The 26,806-nt window shown below is 37.1% G+C and overlaps 1 protein-coding gene across 3 annotated transcripts in view; it reads right to left on the bottom strand.

Annotated features, from left to right (window-relative positions):
- The window catches only part of NAALADL2 (N-acetylated alpha-linked acidic dipeptidase like 2), a 310,270-nt gene that overhangs the window by 116,788 nt on the left and 166,676 nt on the right, over nt 1-26,806 (bottom strand). For all 3 annotated transcript variants that reach the window (XM_068200323.1, XM_068200322.1, XM_068200321.1), the window contains one exon: nt 21,643-21,793. In XM_068200323.1, the coding sequence (XP_068056424.1) occupies nt 21,643-21,793 (151 nt within the window). The remainder of the gene's footprint in view (nt 1-21,642; nt 21,794-26,806) is intronic.

The raw sequence follows: 26,806 nt of genomic DNA, 5'->3' as shown, positions 1-26,806 counted from the left end.
CAGAATATGGTATTACCTTAGATTAATTGGTTTAATTATACTTTCTTTTAAATTTATTCAATACTTTCCTGTCTCCTACTCTAAGTAAGTAAATATTTCAAATTTTACTAGTTAACCTCTAGCTTAAGTGTGTTTCCTCTATGAAAGGTGTTTTTCTACCACTGCTTGGAAATGTGCTAATAAGTGCTGGTTCCCTGTATTCTGGCTACTGAATTATAAAATGAAACTATTTTCTTCTGTTCCTAGAAAGTCAACACAACACAAATCTCAATAAGTAACCACCAATATAACTCAATTATTGCTGTGGGTTTTTTTCAATCCTTAACTTGAAGTCCTTTATATTGATGAGCTCTTTAGGCTCTGCATGGAATCACATTTTTCAAGCTGTAACTAAAAAATGTGTTCTATGAAGGATACACATCTCATGCCAAGGGTTGATTAACTATAAAGTCATTCCACTTAGATCAAAAGCTTCTTAAAATCATCTTTTGCAATGTTCCTCAGAGGTTTTGGAATAAATTTGTGGGGTGTTTTTTTGACATGTATTGGCCACATTCAGTGTGCATGGAACTTGCATTAGGAACCCCAGCAGACAAAGGTTCTTCTTCCCCTGAAGTATTTCCAAAGGGAATTCATTGAGACAAAGGAGAAAATGAAACTGTTATTTAATTCCATACTCAGGGCAGCTCCTGAAGGACATAACTGATGTGGAAGAATTCCTGCAAGGTATGAAATTCTATAGTGCATCCTCCCTAACCCATTTCTTAGCCATAAACACACTGAGATACACAGATGGCACCTTTTGCACAACCTGCCAGAAACCTCTCTGTTCCTTGCAGCAGAAGCTATTTCTACTTTTATTATTATATATTTTTATTATGGTCAGATAATTTGACACTTTCAACAGCCAACTACCTGAATCAGAGCTGGCAGCAGGCAGCTGGAAATTTCCTTAGATCAGAAAAAGCAAATAGTCCATTGAATAATCAAGAGTCTGAAATAATTAAGACTAATTTCTGAAACTCTGAGTGCCTCTTTAGAGCAACTTCTATAAATACAAACCCCTCATTAGCTCAAGTGTTTCTCCATGAAGTTCTACACCAAGGATACTTCCAGCTGTGGTGCTTCCTGTCTGTATAAATTTAAAAAGAACAGGGAAAGCTACACCAGAGGATTCCACAGGTTGGCACGTGAAGCCAATCTATATGGACAACACCCACAATTAATAACCTGGAGGTATTTGTTTGAAATGCAAAACACTAGAAAAATTCATTCAGAAGCACCAACGATAATCAAGACCCAATGAATTTCCAGTACCTACTCTAAAATTAATTATGAGCTGGGAGACACAATTATTTGGCTTGGATTATGTACAAAGTCAATCTTGCAATTACAATTGATTGGATTATCCTGCCCTAAAATTTCACAGAAATATTTCTGATAAACAGTGTACATGTATCTTGAAATGGCAAGAAGAAATTAAGATACAGGTACTATGGATTATTTATTGTGGCATTAGCCTTCTTCAAACTGCTCTGGCAATTCTTTAAAAATGTGGGATTAATTTTTTTTTTTTTTTAATTAAGGATAATACACAGTATTATGTGAAAAAACCAAGTCACAGTTTGGCTTTTTGAAAAGTAAAGCTGCCTCTTCTGGGACAAGGACTTGGCATTAAACTAAGAAGTCTCTTGTCAAATCACAGATTGATAAAATTACTGTAATTACCTCAACTTAATAATTAGTGATAACTCACTAGACCAATAATAGTATTAGTCAAACCCTAAAGCAATCCCATGACAGTAAATTTTTTGGCAGCTAACAACAATGATCTTTGTGTGCTAAGAGTAAAGCTGGGGCCGCTTGATTGGAATTGCACTCATTGAATTGACCTATCCATAATTATAACAGTGCCTTAAAGAATATAAAGCAATAAAAGTATCCACAAACTTTTCAATTTTCCTGAAAATCCTCAAGAGACTGAAGTCAGTGAAGCACCCTTGTAAGTCCCCAATTCAACAAAAACCAATATATCTCTATTTACTGCTCTGCTCAGGTTCATTACAAGGAAGTGGTATTATTACAGGCTGTAAGAAACATGCCAGATTCAGATTTATAAAATAACCAAACTCACAAAAGGCTCCCAGTAAGTTCAGTTGTCATTGAGATACCTCATATGTGTTAAAACTACACACCAAGCACGATCAACAGAAAGGCCAATGTCAGTGTAATATAAAATGCAGGGAACATCAGACTGGCCAAGGATTACATCTCAGGAAAGTGGTCAAGAAGGAGACCTAGACAGAAATGTCTGTGCACATTGGATCTGAAATCACAGAGAGAGAGAGAGAGAATCTCTGTAGTATCTCACAGATGGCAAGAGAGCGAGCGTGTGTGTGATCCAGACCAAGATCACATATTTAATCCCAAAGACTATTTTAAGGAAACAATACTTTAAAAAGAAAGTCAAGAAGCAATCGATGGATCCACACCACCAGAAGGCATAGCTGGAACTCTGCACTCAACCCAATTCACATGTGACCTGTTCCTGCCATGGCTGTTAAGTGGAAAGAGAATCCCAAATGAATTCTGGCAACATTTCCATCACTAATAATCCAGCATCTACAGAATTCAGCCTTCCACAGAACTCTGCCTTTAGCATCTGATGCAAAGGATTAGCACACAGCTCCTTATTTTCATTTGTAAGATCAGTTCTGGAAGGTGTCTGTAACTGTGATAAAGAAATCAGGAATGCCAGGGAAGCTGCCACTTTTAGTGAAGATGGATTAGAAATGCACTGCAGGAAGAGAGAGCTCTGTATTCCATGGATCTGCAGCTAGAACCTGTATTAACATAAGTGGATTTTCACCCTCTAGAAATTATGAATATGAATGAGTTTTTAAGTAAAAATATACTCATATGAATGAGCTTTTAAGTAAAGCCCAGAGCTGAGTCAAGCTTAGTTATTTGACACGCTGGCTAATAGAAAACATACTGACAATAGAGACTTTTATATATATTTATGCTTCTTCCAGTTCAAAGTGTAATCTAAATACTCTCTTAAAAGCATTTTATTCAAGTAACGATGGTAGAAACTGTTGTCAAAGCTTTTACAATGGTAAACACCTGCAGGAAAAAAATTCAAGACTTCAAAAGCAGTGCAAGTTTCTGATTCATTTCACCTCAAAGACAAATCATCCAGACCTACCTTCAATTGTGTAATAGTCACCTTCCTGTTTGCCATGCATTTAATTTAGAAGGAACTTTTCTTTAAATAAATAAATAAAAATAAGATTACATAACCTCCCTGTGGCAGCTACAGTTTCTAACGTCACATAAGAAATCTTTTCCTAACTTACCTCATAGTAAGATTTTTTCCCTCTGTTCTCCTCCTGAGAGGCCGTCAGGCTCTCAGAGTTTCAACACAAAGTCTCTCAGTAATTCATCATCCCTTGCTTACTTCAGATGGACTCAATGCTACATAAATGTAAAAGATAACTCTTGCTGAACATCTGACCCCAAATATAAACATAATATTATGCATTAAGACAGTTAATGCTCCTTTTCCAGGTATTACTGTACTATCTTGTGTTAGAAGACCCATATAACCTGAATGTATGTGCACAGTGACGAGATCAGATCATTTATTACTGCAAACTATCAAAATTTTACTGCAGCCACTTTACACCTGCTTATGGCTTACTGAAGAAATGTTCAAATTAACATTCTCAGGTCAAGATACTAAAACACAACTGAAAGTATGTTGTTTAGCCTAAAATATTACAAAGAATGTTTCTTTACAAAAACTATTTTACCTTCAATTAAATAAGGACATAAATTATTTTCTGAAAATGATGCTGAGTTGCTAATCATATTTCAAAACCTTGAGTTAAATACCTTTATGTGGTGCTCTAAGTGTATGCAATTACTCTTTGGTTGATACTCAGGCAAGAACTCCACCACACTTCTAAAATTATGAACTGCAGTGAATTATATCACAATAATAAATCTGTTTGGTACTTCCAAAATCCAGCTTCTTTTCAGGTTGTTTTGAAATGGTAAATTCACTGAGTAAAGCTGGAGTTGTTAATTGTTTTGGAATATTGTGCATAGTGACATATTGGTATTACTCACACTAAATCTATTTATGATTTTGAAACAGGATTTCAAGCAGTCAAGTGTTAATGTGCAATGCTAAAATACTTTCCTATGCTATCTGTGCTCATTATTAGGATGAATTACCAAGCAGTTGCTGTTTTCTGGGTTTTTTTTTTTCCAAAGTAATGTCACTGAAATGTAAAGGACTTGAATAAAACATGTTAATACAGACATCATTTGATGCTAGATGTTTTTTAAAGATCTTCATCAGACACTATGTTCTAAAATTCACACACTCAGAAGACACTGAAGCATTCATTATGCACTTATTAATTAACACAATTATTAATTAATAGAAAACACCAAATTCTGCTGATACCAAAACTTTTTTTTTTCATTCCTAGGAGATATGGAATAATGTTTCTCATACATCAAAATTATTACAGACTAATAGCATCACTACCCCTTATGTGGTCAAGAGCTATATACACCCTTCTCATAAATAGGCAGGGTTCTTAATAAATAGTTTACAGATAAAAACCAGTTCCAATGGCTAAACAGGAACATGGCAAAGTGTTCAAACACTGCCCAAAATGTGAGATGTGGATCTCTACAGCTGCTCCTTTCTAAAGCAAGGGATTGAGTTTATCTTGCACCAGCACAACCCTACTACCAGGTATAATTTTCCCTTTCCTCCAACACCTGAGTGCAGCATCTCTGAATAAAAACATATAATTTACAAAAACAACTCAAAGAGATTTTCTGCACAACTATAAAATACAAATTTCACTGAGATTAAAAAAAGAATTACTGCTCTTGCATTAGAAAAAAAAAACATATACATATACAAAAAATATTATTATTATAATTATTATTATAATACTATTAGTATATTATAATACTATTAGTATATTATAATACTATTAATATTAATACTATTAGTATTATATAATACTATTAGTATTATATAATACTATTAGTATTATATAATACTATTAGTATACTATAACACTATTAGTATTAATATAATATAAAAGTAAATTGAGATCAAAGTAGTAGGAATGGCAGGGGAAGCTGGCCATTTCAACAGAGAATTCTCCTATTCCCAACTGAAGATTCTCTTTCAAACAACTGTGGGGCTTAGACTACAATCAATACCAAGTAAGGGACAATAAATAGGAAAATATTCACAACGACAGGCTAAAATGAGCCTTCTCTCCCTCAGGTCTTCCTAATGGTCACAGGAAGAAATTTTAAACACAAACAAGAAAGCAGAATAAGGAAGGGTGAAATTCAGCTTAAATTTTGCCTGCTCGGAGAGCGGCTAATTTAGACATCAGTTTGGCTGCTAATGAGATCCCAAGGAGTTTAGCCAGGTCTTACAGATAAATGTCCCTTCCTGAAGTAAATACTGCAGGCCCCACCAGGAGATGGATGGATGGATGGATGGATGGATGGATGGATGGATGGATGGATGGATACAGTGCAAAATGTTTTACACTGCTAATGGTGAAATATTTTTGCATCAAAAATCAGTCATCTGTAGATAAAATAGTGTTTGAGGATTAGACGAAAAATAAAAATCAAATATAGCTGTTGAAGTATATATATCAACAACTTCTTCAAAGGGAAAAGAATGAGCTCCCTCTGTATTTTAGTGGGATTTTACTAAATCTTCACTGAAATAGTATCTAATCCTAAGGGAAGACAGGCCCTATATGATAATAGAGAAAATAATATAAGCAGAGGTAATGACAGTGGAAAAGGATGTGTGGACATGCATTGGCAAATTGAATTAATTCCCAAACACCCAACTTCAAATCATTTTCTGAAATGCTGTTGCACCAGCTACACAGATGTGACATTTTTTATCTCTATTAACTTGACCTTGCAGCAATTCAGAGGTGGAAAATTCCGACAAAATTCTGACTCCCAATTCAACAGCAAATGCCTAAAAACTTTAAAATGCTCAGAACTCTAGACTGTATCTCCAGTTCTAGAAACCTCTCCATTATTTTTATCCTAAAAAAGAAATGGCAGGTGCTTCCTAAAATTTTTACTCCATAAATTAATCTTTTTTGACTAAGAAGTTACTCCTTTTCATTTTTCATTAAATATGATAACCTTTGGAAACACTTTTTATGTAACACAGTTGTTTTTTCAGCCATGATTTGGAAGAAGAAGCATTTAATCTCATGTCAATCTGGAGCATAAGTCTTCACTCTTCAGTATTTCACTCTTCAGTATTTGGGCTTTTATAAAATGCACCCGAGTTTTCCAGTGAGTACATAAGGGCTTGAACATATCAGAACAACTAAAAGGACTTCTGGTAAACACCTCAGCCCTTCTAAAGCAGGAATTTTTGCCTTAAAAAAAAAGTTTAGCAGAAGGCAATAAAATTATAAGTATAAAATTAACACACTTTTAATTTAGCTTCCTCGATAGAATGTGTAGAGATTTGAAGGAGCCAATTTGTTGTCTTTCAAGCAAAGCAGTAAAGGACAACAAGGATTACAGTGAGGAAGAAAAGAACTCAAGTTGTCAGTACTATGTTGGTATAAATATATGAAAAACACATGTCCCTGACATGCTCTAACATGTACCATTGTCATGACTGAACTATAAATGCATTTAAAAGCACTCATTAATGATCAAGTTTTGCAGTAATTATCTGGATTTCCAGTATTAATAGTATGCTGTACAACTAGTACACCCACTAGCTCTACTCTTTTATTAAATCTAAGGAAACCCAAAAATATGTGGACAAGTTTTTGAAAGGCATCTTTTAAATAGTGATAATGAAAATAAAAGAAGTATCCAGCCATACATATTACCTGTTTCCTAAACAAAATTGGCTGCTGTACCCTCACATACAACATAAATAAGTTTTCATCCCAAATAAGCAGTGTGAATACCCTACATGAGGTACATTCACAGCTCAGTTATTCAAGCACACAAAATCTCAGCTGGGCTATTGTTCCAACTGCAAGGCCCCAGACTAAAAATTACAGCAGATGGGTAAAATGTAACAAAGGAACTGAAAAAAGGTAGGGAGGATGTAATCTATAGCAAGTATTTAACAATGGGAACGTTATTGTTTTCTTTATCAACACAAAAATAAAAGACACCAGATGATAATTCAAAGAAAATGACTGATGGAAGCATAACAGAAGGACACCATCAATGGGACACAGAAGTCACTGGCCTGATATTCTCAGACCTGACATTTCTGAAACAACTGAAGCTTTCCTTCCACAGGAGTCAGGCATTTCCTTCTCTTTAGTTCAAGTAAGTTCAGAGATGCCCTGTGAACTGAATTTCTTGTCTGGATGGGCAAGTCAGTCTCTGCAATTAGAACATTCACAGTCCCTCGTTGAGGACAATTTACTGAATAAAGCTTAGGTTTTGCAAATTGCACGTGCAAGATGCTGCACAGCCACCAGCCTCAATCAGATCAATGGACTGAAGAGTCATCAGCATTTTTTAGGAAGCACTCCACAACAACTGGTGCACCATTATCTACCAGTATTGGGAAGGCAGTATCAGAAGGCAATATTAGAAGCTGCAACATGTATTTCCTCCAATACACTCCCTCCAGAAGTGACTTCTACATCTGAGACAAAGGACAGCACCAAGCAAGGGAGAGCCTGAAACAGAGGTAGGTGACATTGCTATACACTGCCTAAACATACTGGAGCACTAATTACCCATTTGTGCTTCTAATTGGTCTCACACTCAAATCACCACAGGCATGAGTACTCAAATTAGCACCCACACCCAGTCAGAAATGCAATGTATGGGCACAATTACAGTTAGAACAAGAAGGTAATTCAGCTGCAAAAGTGCTTCCTCAAGCCTTAAATCATACCAAATATTGCTTGGTAAATTCTACTAATGCAGTTCAGTAGGAGCTAAAAATAAACTATCCTTTTCATCACTGAAATTTAAAGCCAAAGACTTTCTTCTACCTTATTTAAGACTGGATATATGAAAAAAATCTATCAGCTTTTAGCTAAAGGGAAATCCATGTTTTCATATTTGGAACAGAAACATGCTCACATCAAAATCTAGTCCAGGACACATCAGTGCCTCAGGTCTGTATCTGGATGTTTTATGGGGATTTATTTAAACATTCATTTCTTTTACTCCCTCTGCTTTATTAATTTTTTTTCCCTTGGCAGGATAAGACTTTCAAAAAGAGTTTAAATTCAGTGTCACAAATGACAGATACAACACATGTTTGAGTTTGAGGCAATTTCCATTATAATAATTACTACAATATTAAACCTCTCTCCTCTAGAAATATTTTTACTAAGCTAAAACTAATACATTTTCAATGATATCTGTGTCATGAGGACATCTCTTACAACTCATTTACCTTCAAAGAATGACAGAAATGGTGATGCTGGAAAGGATCCACCTGAGGTCATCTAGTCCAACCTCCCTGCTCAAGCAGGGTCTTCCCAAAGCACATTACTCAGGATTGTGTCTAAACAGGTTTGGAAAATCTGTATTTTATGATAAATTTTTAAAATTTGTTTTAATTAATCACACAGAACATTATTATTGTATTTTCCACTAAAATGCACTAATGTCTTTACATTCACACAGCAAATAAACCAAAGGGAGTACAAAAGAAAAGCAGAATATTCCATTGGGAAAAATGTATGAACCCAGAATTCAGTGTGTGTCTCTTAACTAACTTTACAGTTGGGATTTTAGCTCTGTGCATTTCCCTGCACAACTCAGAAAACAGGAGCAGTAATATCTCTTCTGTTCACAAATTCCAAATCTCAACATTTGTTCTTTAAACATGTGACAACCAATAATTAAGCACTGAACTTGTCAGAAAAATGACATGAAAAAGTCAATAAATGTCCAAAATAGGATTTTTTCTTTACTTGCAAAGCTTCCTAGATAAACTGTGTATAAAATGCACATCAATTTGCTATGCAGGTTATCCATTAGCCTTCAGAAGTTTTTTTAAGAGACTAAGAAACAATAATTCCAACAATTTAATTCTTCAGTGAACAAGCAGTAGGTGACTGGAGTCCTGCTGGAAGACAGGGAATCTGGGTATTGCAAAGTCATGTTTAGCAAGTAAAAACCAATTAATATGAGGACACCTGCCTTCTTATCACACCCAGTTACTAAGATATCAGGGCATCAGCTCAGCTATGCTGGACTATCAGACCCAGTTTAAGCAAAGCAGCTGTAAAGATTTGTGTATCTGCAGATCCTGACACAACCAACTGATCCATACTGATACACAAGCAATCCCATATTTCAGAAAACCCAAGTGATGAATCTGACTAGATGATGCTGTGCCTCCTTCAGCACTCTCAAAAACTGCTTATGAACTCTCAAGACCATTCCTTAAAGTAAGGGAAAAAACCAATATCATTAAGAGTTGTAGAGTATGTCAGAGAACTGACTAATGTATTTCCTACATGTCAGAAACCACTTAATGAAACCCCTAAAATTAGATTTGATCCTGTCATCTTCCTCATTGCACAGCACTGTGTGAAAAATCTTCTTTAATGCCTGCAATGTACAGGCTGAAACAATATAAATACCCACATTTCACCCATCCAATTCTCTCCTTAAAGTTAAAGCACACAAAACATTCACTGCTTCTTCCCATTCTGACAATTACTGCTATTTTTATCCTTTAGATTGGGACACAAATGAAAACTTGCCATTGCTGTAATTGCAATAGATGGACATGTTAAATCAGGTGGATCAGTCACTTCTTCCACTGCCAATTACACCAGGTGCCACAGAAGTTCTCCCGTTTTAATTTAAATGGCTGCATACCACCAACACACAAAGCACAGCCTTCTTTGTCCTCACAGAGACTGAAGTCCTGAAACTATGGATCAAGAGTGGAAATCAGGAAATTAATCATACAGCATAGCTGATAATAACAGTTGATTCAAATAATACAATATAATATTGGATTCAAAAGAAAATAAAAAAGAAGCTGAGTTTTAGTTAAAATGAACATCTCATTCTGTTGATTAATGTTTCGGGTCAGATCTTAACTGTGGAAAAAACTGTGCAGCTCAGGCCATGCTTCTTTTATTTAGCCCAGTGATTTGTTTTCCTTCCAATCCCACAGACACCTTTTCCACAAGTGTTGCACACAGTGTGCACTGACCAGCTGGGCTCTAAGGGAGAACATGGTACGGTGTAACAGCTCTGGGGCTTCCTGGCTTCGTGTCACAGTTCCCAGGTTCTTTTAGGCCATCCAGAGCTCACTCACACTATTTCTTCATCCTAATTTCTGTGTCAGCAAAAAAACAGCTGTCAGGCTGAATTTATTCAAAATTTGTGTTCCCTGAGAGAGAATCACAGGTGAGGTTGGAGAGGACCTCTGGAGAGCACCCAGCCCAAACTGCTCAAAGCAGTGTTGGATGAAGCAGCCCAAGAACAGCTTTTTGGGAATCTTCTCTGGGAAAGAAACTGTCTGTGCAATCTGCTCCAGAGTCTGCCCACCCAGCAGTAAATCTGGCGTTCACTGTACTCAAACACTCAACAAGAAAATAACACTGAAAAATGAAAGACAGGATTTTTTTCATCTCAAGGCAAGGCAAGACATTAAGATGTCTGTTCACAAGCTGACCCATGGTGAGGTGTGCAAGCCAGGAGAAGAACATCTTATAAAATCACAGCACTTTCTACAAGTTTCAGTTGTCCTTTTCTGCTGTAAAAGAACCACCAGGGAACAGTTTTTGTAGCAGCTTCTATGAATGGAAACTTCTGTCTAAAATTTTTTTTATTCCATGAAGTTAAAGGAACAATTGAGACAAAGTATTTTAATAAACATAAGTTCTGTAGAAACAAAACTGAAAGAACCTGACCCCAAAACAGGAAAGACATTAAAATTCAAGAATGATCTCTGCCAGGATTACAGAGATTTTAACTTAGAAATGAGTATAGATTTGTGTAGCTAAAAATTACTTTATTGAGACTTATGTTACAATTTGTAAGCCTCTTGCAGTATTTCTACATATGCTTTAGGATTTGTAAATCTATTACAGGATTTGCAATTCCACTTTTCATCTTACAAAGCAAATGAGAGATGTACCTAAATCTTATCTTAAAGCACTGATTCCTAAATTAGGGCTTCAGAGTTCACAATTACATGTCCTTTGGGTAAATCAGAGGATAAACCCAGACTCTATAAACACAGATGTATTGTGTTTAAGATGAAATTGCCAGAAACTCAAAAAATAAAACTGAAGCTGTAACTTCTGGAAAACATTGTTGACCAGACTTGTGCTCCTGCCTAAGTCCTTTCAGCATAGCTCTTTACCAGGCTTTGGTGTGTTGCATTAAAAAAAAAAATATACATAAAAAGCATGAGTGATGCCCAGCAGTTATGACACCTACTTAAAATACATGCATTTCTTCCTCATTTGTGTTCTGCTTTTGAATTTATTTATTTTTTTAAATTTCTGCATTAGACAGCAGCCAAGCTGCTCTTTGATGCAGGACACTTCCTCCAGTATCCTGGTGCTCAGAAATAATGCTTTCATTTCAAAACCAGAATACTAATATAAAAAAGAGGTAAGAGCATCTAATGACCTAAGATGACTCCAAAGTAAAATTAATCAAACACAGCAATAGTTATTTAGTACCTACATTTTTTGGTACTACTGAATTTCATGCCACCCACCCCATCCCTTTAAAGAAAAAAAAAAAATCAAAAGCTAAAATCCAAAAATACTTCAATGAAATGACCTAAATAACATTTATACAGCTCTCCTTACATGAGTCACCTGATGTTAACTTAAGACATTTTCCACTCGTGCTATCTTTGCAAAGCCTGTATTCCCTTTCAGGGGAACTTTAGAAACATTTCTCAAGGAAGTCCATACCAGGTGTATGTCATTTTTCAGTGGATTAGCAGCACATTCCACTACTGGCCCAGAGAAATATTTTGCCCTTTACCAGCCAATCTCAAAGACATATCTATTGCAGCAGTTTTGGGAGGGAGCAGAGTAACCTAAAAGGGAACTAATTCTTAGTTTTACCTCACCTTTACATCTAATTTACTACTACAGTAAGGAAAACGGATTTTATACCATGCAAAAATCACTACTGCCCATGTTGTAACTGCAAAAGGCTTGGCAATGTGCAGTTCAGTTCTTCCAGAGTATGCAAAATACTGCTGAAAATCATTTGCAGTCATGGATTAAACTAGGCTTGGCAGAAATCACTCAGTGAACTAGCTGAAAGACCACTGATGCTTGGGAATCAAGAAAAAAGCCCCAACAAACCTAGGCATTTTAAAACATGAGTAAGCCAGCTGTACTAAACTTAGTCTCTTTGTTATGAGCATTATACCAGAAAGGAATAGACTGTCACCACGTGTTAGCTTTAGCTGACATCTGCTAGAAGAAAAAAAATAATCAAGTTAGGCAGCACAAAGTGCCTAATTTGTTCATTATATATTTTGTAAAGGGTGGTCCCTATAGCACAATATTTTTAATAAATATGCAAATCATTATATTTTTATTCAAAAAGATCTATGACATCAACGAGGTTTTAAATAACCCAAGGGGCTTCACTCTTTTTTTGTTTCATTAACTCAACAGACACACCTGTCAGCTATGTAAAATTACTGTATAAGAAGTATTGGAAGTTACACACACTTTGTGCAGATGCTTTTCTTAACTGAAACCGAAACAGTTCTCAAAGTTTCACAGGTTTATCCAAATCATGCTCATTACCTGGTTCTGCACATGAAAGACATATCAGGAAAACAAAAGCCTGTACCAACAGTTTCTCACTCTGGCATTGGACCCATCACACAGCACATATTGACTGGCACCAGGATAACCCAAGAGCCCTGAAGAAACCAGCGTGGTGAGCTGTGACTGCCTCCTTGTCACACACTCTCTCACTTGTATGAAATTCTCTGATATTGCACAGCTGACCCTTGGTGTTTTTTCCAGAACTCAGGGTGTTTTTTTCCAGCCCTTGCCCCTTCCCAAAACGAAGCTCCACGTTTGCACAGAACAAACACCAGAATATTTTAAATTGTTTCTGTAGGGGAAAGAACACATTTGGATCAAACCTGATGTAGTCTATTACAGCAAGGAGCCTTGCACTTTGTACCAGCAGCAGTAAATTTGTCTAAAGCCCCTTAAGTGTGCAGGCCCCACACCTCCAGTTATGCTGAGTGAATTTAGGCAATTGTCTACACGCACTCCTATCACCACTGGACACGATTCCTCACTTCTTCCCCATCCAAATGGATTTCCCAAGGCTACATTCTGCCATACCTAGGGAACCTTCACCACCCAAACTGCAGCAAGGGTAGGTTGTGATACTGAGCAGCTGACAGGTTGAACAAAGAGCTTAAGAGAACAATAGCTGGAGGAAAATGTAAATTCATTCATCTTCCCTGCTGGCCTGGGAACCCTGACTGATGAGGGAGATCATGGATGTCACACTGAGGTCATAAAGAGCTTAGAAAGTTCATGGTGATGGGAAGAGATTCACCAGGACATGATGAAAGCAAGTATCACTTCCATCACCTTCGAGAAGGTGAATCTGGGATCAGCCATACGCGAGTCACTGCGAGGGTGACAGAACACATAATCTTGGAAATAATTTTAAAAAATATAAAGGACAAGAATATCACTGGGAGTGGTATGAAGCTGACTCATGGAATGGACTGTTTGACTTATAAAGAGAATTTGAGAGACACAGAATTGTTTACTCTTGAACACAGAAGACTTGTGGGCAATCTCATCAAAGTGTGTAAATAATTGATGGGGGTGTGGAAAGAGTTTGTTCTTCAGACGTGTTCAGGGAATGGAGGAGGGGCAACAGGCACAAACTGAAATTCAGGAAATTCCCCTTAACAGAAAAAAAACCCAAGCTATTTTATAGTGACAGTAATCAAGGAGTCAATGTGGTTGTACATGTGCTTGGAGATGCTCAAAACCCAACTGGAAAATGACCCAGGAAACTTACTCTAGGTGACTCTGCTTCGAGTAGGTGGCTGGTCCTTCAACATTCTCCTCAGGTCCCTTGTCAAGCTCAAGTATCGTGCAATTCTTTTCTCCTGTAACCCCTTTACTGACACCAGGATCAGGGACATCCCAGACACTCCATGGTCCACCACACCCTGGAGCACATTTTCACTGAAATCAACCCCTTCCTCCTTCCCACCCACACCACCTCTTCCCAGTTCCCCTGGGCAGAGCAGTTTTCTGTCTCTGAAAGGAAAACATTGCAAGTCTAAAAAAAAAAAAAAAAAAAAAAGCCAAAAAAACCCCAACAAAACCAAAATGGTTTGGAAAATTGGCCAAACCCAAACTGCAGTGAATTACTCATATCTTTCAGAGCTCTGCAGATGAATACTATAGAATATGAGAATATGATAATATTTATTTATGCAACAATGAAATATTTTCCACATCTCCATTTCAAGATGATTAGGTTTTCTTTTGGGGGAGTTTCTACCTGTCTGAAAGTAGGAAGAGGTGCTATTATCTTTTTTTTTTTTTTTTGCAGCTGCTGGATATGGTAAAGCAGTGGGTTGGAACAAAGATCAAGTCATGTTAAAGATGGTTTGGTTTAGTCTGGCTTTCAGTACCCAAACAGCAGTAGGAAAAAAAATTCAATTATAAAAGTAATTATATCTTTAATTGCTTAAACAATCAGCCAGCTGACTTTATGGTGCTCTTGCTGCTGTGCAGGTGTACTTGCAGGTTCTGGCTGCAACATGTAAGAGTTACATTGTGATATCCCAGCTTCAGCACAGGAGGAAGGATAAAATACCACAGTAATACAGACACTTGCAAATGTATGAGAAAGATGGGCAAGCTTTATAAGGAAACACGATTCCACACATATATATATATATATATATATATATATATATATATATATATACACACCTGTGTGTGTGAGTGTATATGTGTATAAATATATAGATATAAAATCTGCTTTATCTTCCTGTGAGGGGTGCATCTATTCTGGTTCTGACATTTTTCCCTTTTGGACAGAATTAATGATGAATCTGACCAGAGTTTGCACTATGAGTTGTGTTTCTGGCAATTAAAGCACCATTAATAATTATGTATAGATAATAACCTGCCAGAAATGCCTGTCTTTTTCTCTGACAACATCTTAGAGGCATGCTTGAATAAAACAGAATCTTCTTATAAAACTTGCTTTGTACATACAAAATTAATTAGAAAAAGTCACAACTTACAGTGAGTTGGGTCCAAAATGTTCAAATTTTTCAAGGACGTAACTCTTTTGCCTCTTCTCTATATTTTATCAACTTTTTCATACAAAAATTCAAAAAAAATTAATAATAAATTAACATCTTTTCAAAATCTCCTTTCTGAGTACAAAAGTAAATTAACACTTAATAAACAACTAAATGCAGCTAAAATTCACAAAAAATATTTTGCCAGCCAGCATTTCTTTTAATTTAACTTAACCTTTCATTAAAAAATGAACAGCCAGTTTTAAAACAATACTGTCTTAACAATCTTATTTGTAGGGAATCTTAAATTCTGACAAGTATAATTTTTTAGAATGTACAATATATCACCTGCAATGAAAGAAAGGTGATAATTAGACTCAACTATTAGAAACACAGGAAAGACAGGCATAGCACACTGAAGTTGCTCTATTACAATACTACAATCAGAGTTTTGGAGCCTAAAAAACCAAGAAAAAACACAATAATGCCAGAGAAGGGTGTCAAGTAGCAAAGTGGCCACAGAGCACGTGGTCCATAAAAAGGAGCCTCCCATCCCAAATTTGTGCAAAGAAAACTGATTCCAACCAGACTCTGCAGGAGCAGATTCCAAGACACCAGCTGGGTTCACTGCCACGCAGTGATGTTTGCTGTTTTGTGAGCACATAATAAATCAGCTCGCTTGCACAAATTATGCTGGGCTGAAGAATGTCACTAAAGCTATGGCAGGATTCATTGCAATCATGACTGCACCAAAGATTCAAATATTCTAAATTCACTTGTGAGTTGGGTAGCTTCAAAAGTCTAATCTGGACTCCATTTAAAATGTTATTTTTGCTGGATGAGAGAAAAAGCAGCTTCACTGGAGAACATTCTGTAGTGAGTCACAGCTGTTTAGTAGTAGTTTGAAACAGTCTGAAATGCTGAAAACATCGAGAAGTCCTCTGCAACTTATAAGGCACCAGGAAGAATTTAGTCATTATGTTTTCCACTGAGCTAATTTTGCAGCATAGGAAATGCTGATTTGTTGTTTTCAAATTATCTGGTCTTCATCACTTGTACATTCCATTTCTCTTACAAATTCAAAATTTTTAATAACTTGCTGCTTGAAACTGAGAGAAGTTTTGACCATATGTTTCATGATGGCATTTGCAAAAGTCAAATGATAAAAACAGTGCTAGCAAGCTATTCCAGTATCATTGCCAGTGATTTCTCCTCTCTTCTTCTAATACTCTAATTAATAAAATCACAATGTTTTCAGTTCAAATTTGCTTACAAGAAAAAAAGATAGGCAGCTTAGTAGAAGATAAAGTGGTATCTGATATGCAATTCAAAGGTCCAGACACTCTGGAGCCTAAAATATCTCAATGTCCAACTAATTCTTTCAGTTTTAAATGCATGCAAACCTAACTGAAAGCCAGACAGGAGGTAAAACTAAAAACTAAAACCCACAAATCCAAAAATCTTAGAGCATGTAATTTGATACTTACATAGAAACTTACTTGCTTTATTATATCCTGGAAAATCTCAAGAGGCAGATCATGGATTTAGACACCTCTTGAACCATTTGTGCTACAGATATTATTGAAAATCTGCTGAAATTATTACCTGCTGCATTCACAATTCAAAGGGCAGTATTTTCCAAAGATTCACCTCTCTATTGCATTAGCACTGATTTTTGTTCATACAGAAAATAACACAGTATATCAGATGGAGCAGCGTATTTGGTCTGATAAACTCTGTGTTTTTTATGGTAACCACTGAAATTATGTCATAAACCCAAAATAAAATGATCAAGAGTACATGTAAACATATATACACGCACCTAAACTGTAATATCAAACTTTAGCTTTTCTTTCTCCTGAGCTTCAATCTGTCCTCAAGGAAAATCAAAACACAGTGCACAGAAGCCTGACTGTAGACAGGTTACAACAAATTATCTTTGTATTTCATTTATCCAATATTTCTAGCAGAAAGCAAACACAAATTTTGAAAAAGAAAAAAAATATTCCCAGAATTATTTCCACAGCCGCAGAGGCAAGCTTAGAAAATATATTATTGTGACTGTGCTTTGTTTTCAAAAAGAACAGACAAACCAGGGCTGAGGACATCTTGTAAAAAGTCATCATGATTTATAACAAACCATTTTAGAACATATGTTGCATATGCATGGTTAAAACCATTACACAATGTTCTATTTTCCAGCTAACTCAGCTGCTGGCTTCAGAGGAGTAAAATATCATGAAGTGAAGGACAGAGAGGGCAAACTCAGGTAATTAGGCAGGGCACACCTAAACCTACAGAATCACAGGGCTGACTGAAAAATAAACAGGCACACACTTCCATGGCAGCAAGCACCCACTAACCCACACTCCAAGCAGTGGCAGCAGTTCCCCCTGGTTGCTGCAGAAGAACTGGCTAAGCTTAATTCAGGAATGGCACATTTCTAAAGAGGCAAATGTCACGGGGCTTTTATGATGCATATTGGGTGTTTAAATTTTGTTGAACTGAGTGTGGTGGGTAAACCTTGGCCGGCTTCCAGACCCTACCCAGCCACACTCTCATCATCCCTATTCCACAGGGTAAGAGAAAAGCAAGATGGAAAAGATCATTGATCAGGGTAAAGACAGAGAGATCACTTATCAATTACCACCGTGGGCAAAACAGTGTCAACAACTGCCAGTTAAAATAGATTTGGACAGTGAGAAACAAACCCAAAAAGATTAGAACAGCACTGTCACTCTGCCCTTTTCCAGGCTCAGTTTCACACCCCTGTCTGTCCAGCAAACTTGTCCCTTCTTAAATACAGTTTCAGAGGCATCACTGACTTTGCTAATGGCCTCAGCTGTGGCCTGCAGTGGATCAAATCCTTAACAATTCCTTGCCTTTCTTGTCCCCGCCTCTGAGATCAAATCCTATTAGCAATGTTTGAGGAATGCTCATGACAATTCTTCTGTCTGAACCATGCTCACTATTCACAATTCTAAGGACACCATGCATTTCCCATGTCACTGATTTTTTCACCCAAATTCCTGTACTGTGGCTCACATGACCAGCTGTTAACCATAACCTGAACCACGCATTACTTCCAAACACACCCCTTTCTTACTGTTATAACCTCTGCATATTCTCTAAAACAACATTACACTTCAAACTCCAGCTGATACCATAAGATTGTATTTTACAGCTGTTATATTTCAGCATTTTAAAGCTCACAGTATTTTCTATGTTGCCATCTGAACTGTTCATGAAATAATTTCTATTCCCCCTCTGCATAGATAGGGATTCTATTATGAGGCACCTTATCTCATGGGCAGGGTTCTTAGTGCTTATCACAGTGCCACTTTTCTATTTACATAGTAGGATTGACAAATAGATTCTATCCATATTTTTCTTTACTGAGCCATTTCCTGTATGGAAACAAATTCGATTTGAAACAGCTCTGAAGTTTAGTAATGGAGAAACCTAATATTTGTCTGTCATATGAAGGTGGGTGAAAGGAAGTGCAGCAGTCAAAAAGTCAAAATGGAAAAAGAAAACTAGATGGGGAAAGCACTCATGTTTTACACTATTCTTCTAAACTTTGTTTTCAAGACAATTTTTGCTACACAAGTCTCTCATTTCCTCATCAAGCTTCTTAATCCTGTACGATTACTTCCTTGAGTTCCACCCCCTGGATCTAGTTCATTTCAAAAGCAGGAACACAGAAAAAAGATTTCTAAAAATGAAGGACAGTAGTCTTTGGCAGTCAGAATCACAAAGAGAGAAATGATGCTCACAAAGGATCCTGTGATTGTTTCAGGACTGATAGGATTGGAAGAGTCTTAAGAACAGAATAACTGAATTAAGAAACAGAGCTGCAGAAACTTTCATGTAAGTGCTGTTCACTTCCACTTCTCATCATTACTTTTTCCCCTTTGTTAAACAGAGATCAATAAAATCATTCTGCTTGTAGGTAGTTGGCATCTCAAACCCATCCTCAAGCTATTTCTATACATTCGAGATGATTCATATGCAGAACTGCAGCATTTAATCTTCATGAAACAGAAAATGTGAGCTGAAACCTCATGAGAACTCCAAAATTCTCTCTGAACTATTACATAAATCCCATTTTAAAATGTTGTCAACTTTGAGAAAAGATCTGTAAATTATACCATTTCCTAAAGACTTTTTTTCTAGGAAAATACTAGAAATTCCAGTACTGTGATACCACCGAGAAATTTGTTTTCAGACTAAAAGAACAGAGTTTTTTAGAATGTACAATATATTGCAAACAGAGAAACAAAGGCAGCAGCACAAAAATCCAAGTTTCCTACCTCTTATTCAGTAAGTACAAGACTAGTTTTGGATCACTCATCCTACCAGGAATTTCCCAGTAAAAGGGAGAATGCTGGTAGGAGCAGCATCGAGATTGTGATAGTAACAGTTCTTCTGGCAAAGTGTGAAGTGCAGATGGTGTCAAAGATATGCCAATAACTTAAGCAGGAGCTTCCAATAAAATCTCTTGTAGTGCTTATTACACTCTGTGAATCAAAGTGAAAGGGGCAGCCTGGGCTCCCTGGCTCTTTTATTCCACACTAGACAGTTTAACTACTGTACATCCAAGGGCATCCCCCAGGGAAAAGCCTGCAATCCAGATGAATTTGTGTCTGTCCCAGGCATGAGCTACCTCTAAGCAAGTCAATTCACAGTCCCCAGAGAAGCAAAATCATCATCAGAAACGCAGGAATTACTTCCATCTGATCTACCTTCCAGTGACAAAACCATAAACAAAAGGGTTTTCTCAAGTATTCCTTTGAGCTCTTTCCAGCTCATCATGGCATTCAAGGATCAAAATACAAATGATCTTAAGCATGAGAACCTGCTCCTGCCTATGAATGGTGCTCAGAGATTTAAAACCACAGACAAGCCACACTAAGGCATCTACCAGAAACCATCAATGCACTTGTAACACCATTGTCCATATAATTAAGCATCTCTTTCCCAAACTGGAGATTGGAATGCACACTGCAGATGAGATCATTTACTGACAGAAAACTAACACATAAGGTTTAAACACTGAAGTGGCATCTTTATGTTGGTGTATCTGTTTTAATTAGCTTTACTTTTCATGTAGGGTAAATAAAACATTAAGGAGTCAGCCAGACAGAGACACCACAAACTGTTTTTCAAATAGCTCCATGAAATGAGCAAGAATAAAGCTTGAAGAGTGTTATATTTACCTCTGTAGCTCCCAGGGCACTTTTAAGAACACTGGGTCAGGTACACTGAAACACTGAGAAAATGTGCAATTTCTTTCCCACTGAGCTGTCAAGGCATTCATGCTGTGAATAGCTAACACCCTTCTTTGACAACCAGGCAAATATTTCTATTTTCTGCCATTCTAGGCATGGCGTATCTCCATGTTGCCTCAGTTGATTTAGTGCCAATTCAAGTCAAACTTTAGATGTCTGAGCCAGTAACCGGACAAAATATTCTTGATGAAGCCTTGTCACAAACTCATAGACTGCTGCTTAATACATTTCCAAATAGTTAGATAGTAAAAAGGGCTGTAAAGCTGAAAAAGCTGCAGAGAAGCAGAACACACCTTCACTGAACTGCCAGAATGGAGATTTAAGCAGCACATGCAAGTCAAATATGCTGCTATTTCTATTTATTGTTAACATTGCTTCAAAAACACCCCAAGTAAAATTATATAAGATGATGTTGTTCCTTGAAATCAATTTTGTATTTCCCATCTTTCAAAAATACATTTATTTAGAGAAGCATAATTAATAACCAAGCCTTGCTGGGCATGGCTAAATGAACACATCCTATTCAAGTGACAGTAGCATATAGATACTATAAACATTATTTTCTCTTAATGCTTTAAAAATATAAATATCTAATGACATTTCCCTTGCACCTACTGACCAAAAGTTTTAATTTCTGATACTATGGAAGAGGAAGACAGAATGAAGAGAATAATTCTTTCAGCGGGGACAGATCTTGTGGAAAACGCTCCACAGGATCAGTACTTCACAGTCTTGGCTTTTGTTCATGGGATAATAAGCAGGTAATAATAATGGTTCAGTGTGTGAATACTCAAATTCAAAACACAATAAACTACTGAGAGTGCAGACTTTGTGCCAAGAATTTAAAGCACTTTTGAGAGTGGATTCCATTCTCTAAGCCGTGCTGCATTACACAGTGTTTCCTTACTCAGAGCCTCTCTTTCCAGCAAGATTTGGTTTAGTGTTTTAACTCCCATACTTACAATCCACAGAGAATTAAAATGCACATGAAGTGAATAAGCCCTGACCAGTACTTACCAATACTGGCATAACCGGGAGTGGATGGATCTCCCCCGCTGTTCAAGGAGACCATAAAAGCTTTATCAGCCAGGTCTGAAGTCTTTGGCAAGTCACAAGGATCAGTGTAAACGAGAACACCACCAAACCCTGCACCTTCCAGCAGAGAAAGCTGAGGGAACAAAGCAACACAGGCGACCATTAACAACGGCAGTGTCAGAACACATCATTTGTTTTTAATTACTGTTGAGATAGAGGCTTTCCCATGCACCACGTTCTCACCACAGATTGCTCTGTACCAAGCTGCACTGACAAAGTGCTTGTAGCTCCTTAACAGGTTTACCTGTGATATAAACACCACCCTGAAAATGCCTCAGTTTTGAAAATAATATCACTAAAACATCTTGAGTTGACCTTCCCTATTTTTCACGTTGTTATCTGCAAGATGTTCTTGCTTGGTTTACCTCTTCAAGGACACAGCACATGCTCAATGTTTGCCTACACTGGCATCAGGATTTCTGGACATAGTTACTCTTTACTTAAGAGAGAAAACAGGAGTTTACAGAACATTAAAAAAAATAAAGTTAAATTAAAAACTCCAGCGTATCTTACCCAAATGTTTGGATCTGCCTCCTGTCAGACAAATAGCTTTTATTTTGTCTCATCAGAACATCAAAGATTGAGTTGGAACTGGCAATTAGTGTCCAAATACCCACAGATCTGGGCCAGAATATCAGGCAAACTTCCTCAAAGTCAAGGACAGAAGCATCAAAGGACCACAACTTGCAGCAGCTTTTTTGACTGGAAAACCTCAGGTTTTTTCTTTCATAGAGAAGTGAAAAATAAGAGGATTTTCTTCCAAAACGGCCAAAATCGAACTGTAATGAGACACATACCCCCATGAAATGAGATGACCTTTCTGGGTAATGCTCTGCATATTTGGAATTGACTGAAGACTACTCACTGATACAAAGCTATATTAATTTTTCAGACAGAAGTAATTCAGGTATTTAAGAATTATCTTTACTATTCACTGGGCTGCTGTCCCGATGACTTTCCAAATGTCTCCAAATGGTCTGAGGAATAACTGCAGGTATATGATGTTTCTACACAACTCTTGATTTCACAGGTACCTGAGGACTTTTTACTACACCTCTGTTTCTCAGTTCAATTGTCTTCTTCCTTCTGTATTTTAGAACCTTCTTTTCCATCTTGTGTATGTATATAATTTTCAATTTATCTCCTAGCTGCTGGTATTAAGGAATGTTTATGCACAGTTCTTTGTGGCTCTACAAGTATGTAAATTACATGAATATATGGCATATATGGTTTGAGCCTCATAAGCATTTGGTGCTTAGTTCTGCTTTACTCAACAGCTAAGACAGAAAAAAATATAAAAATAGCAGCCTAGTATTTGCAATATGCTAAAAATAGAAAACTACTATTTGCCATTTCTGTAAGTAAATATATCTAATACTGTTCTTTGCTAAGACCTTGACACTTGTCTGAGTTCAGATAAGCAGATGCAAGTTGAACCTGTGAGTCACTTAATCCTACCTATCTTACACAAACAAGCAATCCACAGAAGAAAAGGGATGCTTTGAGAGAACTCTAGTCCGATGAGTAGGAGAATGAGAGAAGGTGATTAGCTCAGATGCTTAAAAATATATTACAGACCTTAAATGTAATGCAGGACAGGGGATTTCCCAAATGGTAGGTTCATTTATTATTGTTTTGTTCTGTTTTCAATTCATGTTCGTATTTAGATATTCAGAGAGGATTTGATTGCACAAAAAGTAGGGTGGGAGAACTAGGGACACATCATAGCTAAATGATGTAACGGGCAGGATTTAAAATAACTATTGCCTCTTCCTGCCTCCATATCCAGTATCTTTTTATTAGTCCCTGGTTAATTTAGTAGCACACAAAGCAGAAAATACGTTTTGTTTTTTTTTTCTAAGAGAGTTTTAACAACTTTGCACTTTTTAAAAAAAAAAACCAAAAAACAGTATTAAATTCCTCAGTTTTAGTGAAAGTAACTACATGTCTGCTATTTACAAAGTGCAGCAACCACTGCTGCCATGGCTACAATCTCAAGTAAGGAGTTGTGTCACACATGTGAAATTACAAAACAGCTTTCAGATTTCAGCTATAATTGCTGCTTTTTAACTTTACAACAGTGACAGCACAACTATATCAACAATAAATGTGCATTGTTGATTCCATTTTCATCTTAGATACGTCAATACTTTACCAGCCATAAATTATCTGAGCACAAAGAAGCCAAAGAAGGTTCTGCATATTTTTTTACAAGGCAGAAGATTGTAGATTAATTCCTTCAGGTAAACCAGTACACATCTATTCAAATGAATGGATTATTTTAGATTGCAAAACCATCCGACAGCAAAATCTCCTCCTTATGATTTTGGATGTATGTGTTGTCCTTATCCCAAAACCATAAACATCTTGGAAAAAACTGGAAACAGTGGAACCCTTGAAAACAGATGCTGGTGCCCACTGTTAACCCTTTAGTTATTTATGGCTGCTTAAGTCCTCCATTTTTAGAGTTACCTTAAAAAAATGTGATTTTTTTTCAATTCAGTATATTAAATCACCCCATAAAACATTCTGGACTCAGTTTAATCTAATATGAGACACCTGCTGCTTTATCAAAGGCCCTGTCATGTACCAGGGGACAGTTTAGCCTTGTAAGCTCTACACACCACCAGGCACCATTAAATTGCCTTTTAAAGATGATATGGCTGAGGCAGTGAAAAGTCAGATTGCAACAGTCTATAGAACTCAGTTTGGCTCTAAGGGGAAAACTCAAAGCTCCTTCACCATTTTAACTGCACCATCTCTGAGATGTGGCAGAGGAAACGTTTCCCTTTTGTACTGACACACAGGTAACAGAGCCCAGCTCTCTGCTCCACATTTCAGACAAGCTTTACTGTGGGACTTTGGCCACAAACCTACTGGCAGGTATTGGGTCCAAAATAAGCAGGCTGAGCATGACTCTTTGTTGAGGAAAAATAAAAGAAGCAACAGGAGCCACTACCTGTGGCCAGGTAGCCAGGAGCCACAGGTGGCTTCAATGTGTTTTCACTCACCTGAGGCCAGTGTGCACCTGAATGAACACTTAATTAGGGGTTATATTAATGATCTGAACACAGAACAAACCTACCAAAGAGAACAGACTGCAGCCTCTGTGCATCTCCAGCACCATGCATAAGAGCTGCCCATCAGTGACTGGTGATAGGCAGGGGAGCAGTGCAGCAGGTACTGGCCTCAAGCTGTATTTGTTAATCTTCCACCTGAGTGCAAAATCTGACTCTCTGAAGATCTCTGCTCTCTTCTTCTCAGCTGAGACCATCCTTCCACCTTGTAAGGCAATCAGCCTTCATTATTTTCCAGGGGCTACACTGGTGGTTACCTGCTAACCCCAGAGCTTCAGAAAATTAAAACCATGCACACTGAGGCATGGAGCTGTTCCAGCAGTACCCTCTCTTTCCAGCTGAAAAGTAAAGCATGACTGAAGCAGCACTACTCTGATGTTCTGTGCATGGGAGCTATGTCTGGGGTTGAGTTTAAGCTGTCATTTCATAGGCAGATTGCAGAAAATCACATCATGCTTTGGTTTTGCCTGGATTACAGCAACTATGAGTACAGAGGGTTTCCTACACTGTTCTCTCACTGCATCTGAACAGCTTAGATCCTGTTTCTAGAACCTCTGATCCAGCAAGGCCCTAATGTTTAAAGATAATTAAATAAGCATGGCATCTTTTCCCTCCCTTTTGTTTTGACTCCCAGCAACAGTTCTGCCACAAATAATTTGGAAAGTAGCCATGCATGATTCCTAACAGGGATGGTTAACAATGCTTATGAATGCTCCAGGAAAAATGAAAAAAAGATGATGCAAGTAACTGTGGGTTATATCAACCTACTAATTGCATATTCAAATAGCTTCTCATTATTAGCAATTCTTCTCACCATATTTGCAAGTGGTTCCAAAAAATGGACAAGCCTCCTGAGAACCCACTGTACAGACAGTTCTCCCCCTCATGGTGTTTACAGCCGTGCAGTTTGTGCTTTATGAGGTACAACACCAGCCCTATTACTGACAACTATTGCCTAAGTCCACTTTCTGAGCTTGTCCATTTATGTGTCCTGATCCACAGAAATGACTGAGCCACTGATTAGTTGGCACAGAAAACTTATTTCACAGGAGGAAGTATCTCAGTGTATTCCCTGCAAGCCTAATGAAAATGGGACACTGAGCAGACAAGAGGAAGATGCTGTTAATACATGACTGAGAAGGCATTAATAAAAACTGAAGAGCTTACTCCTTAATGGAAGGGGGAAAAACACAGAAGAAATCAAGAGACAGAGTGACAGATGTAAAGGAATTCAGAAACTTGTCCACAGATTAGACACCACAGAATCCAGCCTCAAGAAACAGAGCGGAGAAAAACCTGCTCACTAATCCATAGAACAACCTGTTCTTTTATTGACTCATACATTTTTTAAGACAAAGCAGTTCAGTACAGGATACACTGGCTTACAATTCTATATAGCAAGTGACTTTGCCATCGTGGAAGGTTCCAGTCTTACTCAAAACAAGGAGCACTGACAGTGTGTCCGGAAAACTTGATTTAAAATACAGCAACTTCCAAACACATTCCACCACTTGTAGAGAGATTTTCAAACCAAATTTTAGCACTGGAAAAAAAAAAATTATCCAGATCTTAATTTTATTATAGGTTCCCTACTGTTATTAGGGTCAATACAAATACAGTGGCATTTTCTTATCTGATCTAATTCTGCTTTCAACTTTATTACATCAGGCTTCAGACTTTCAATCCTTACATAATAGTAAATAAAACAATATACATTAGCTGCACAGCAGTATTTAAGAGTTCTCTTCTATCTCATTATGTATCATGCACTGTGCCAGTGTATTTTAAAAGTCTACATTTCAAAAAGCCCTTTAAGCACACCTTGATGTCTGAAGTCAAAAGTGCCTAAAAATGTAGTTCTCATCTTCAGAAGTCATTTATGTGAATGGATTTCACACTATTGAAAATGTATCCTCAATCCTGCACAGATAATCACACTAATAGATAATATTAGGCTGCTCACTGAAACTTCTCAGAGGTTTTTGAAGGTTTTTCTATATAAAAAATAT

The sequence above is a fragment of the Anomalospiza imberbis genome, chromosome 10, assembly GCF_031753505.1.
Source record: "Anomalospiza imberbis isolate Cuckoo-Finch-1a 21T00152 chromosome 10, ASM3175350v1, whole genome shotgun sequence".
Taxonomy (NCBI): Eukaryota; Metazoa; Chordata; class Aves; order Passeriformes; family Viduidae; genus Anomalospiza; species Anomalospiza imberbis.
Note: the sequence above shows the minus strand (reverse complement) of the source record. Positions and strands in the feature narration are given on the sequence as shown.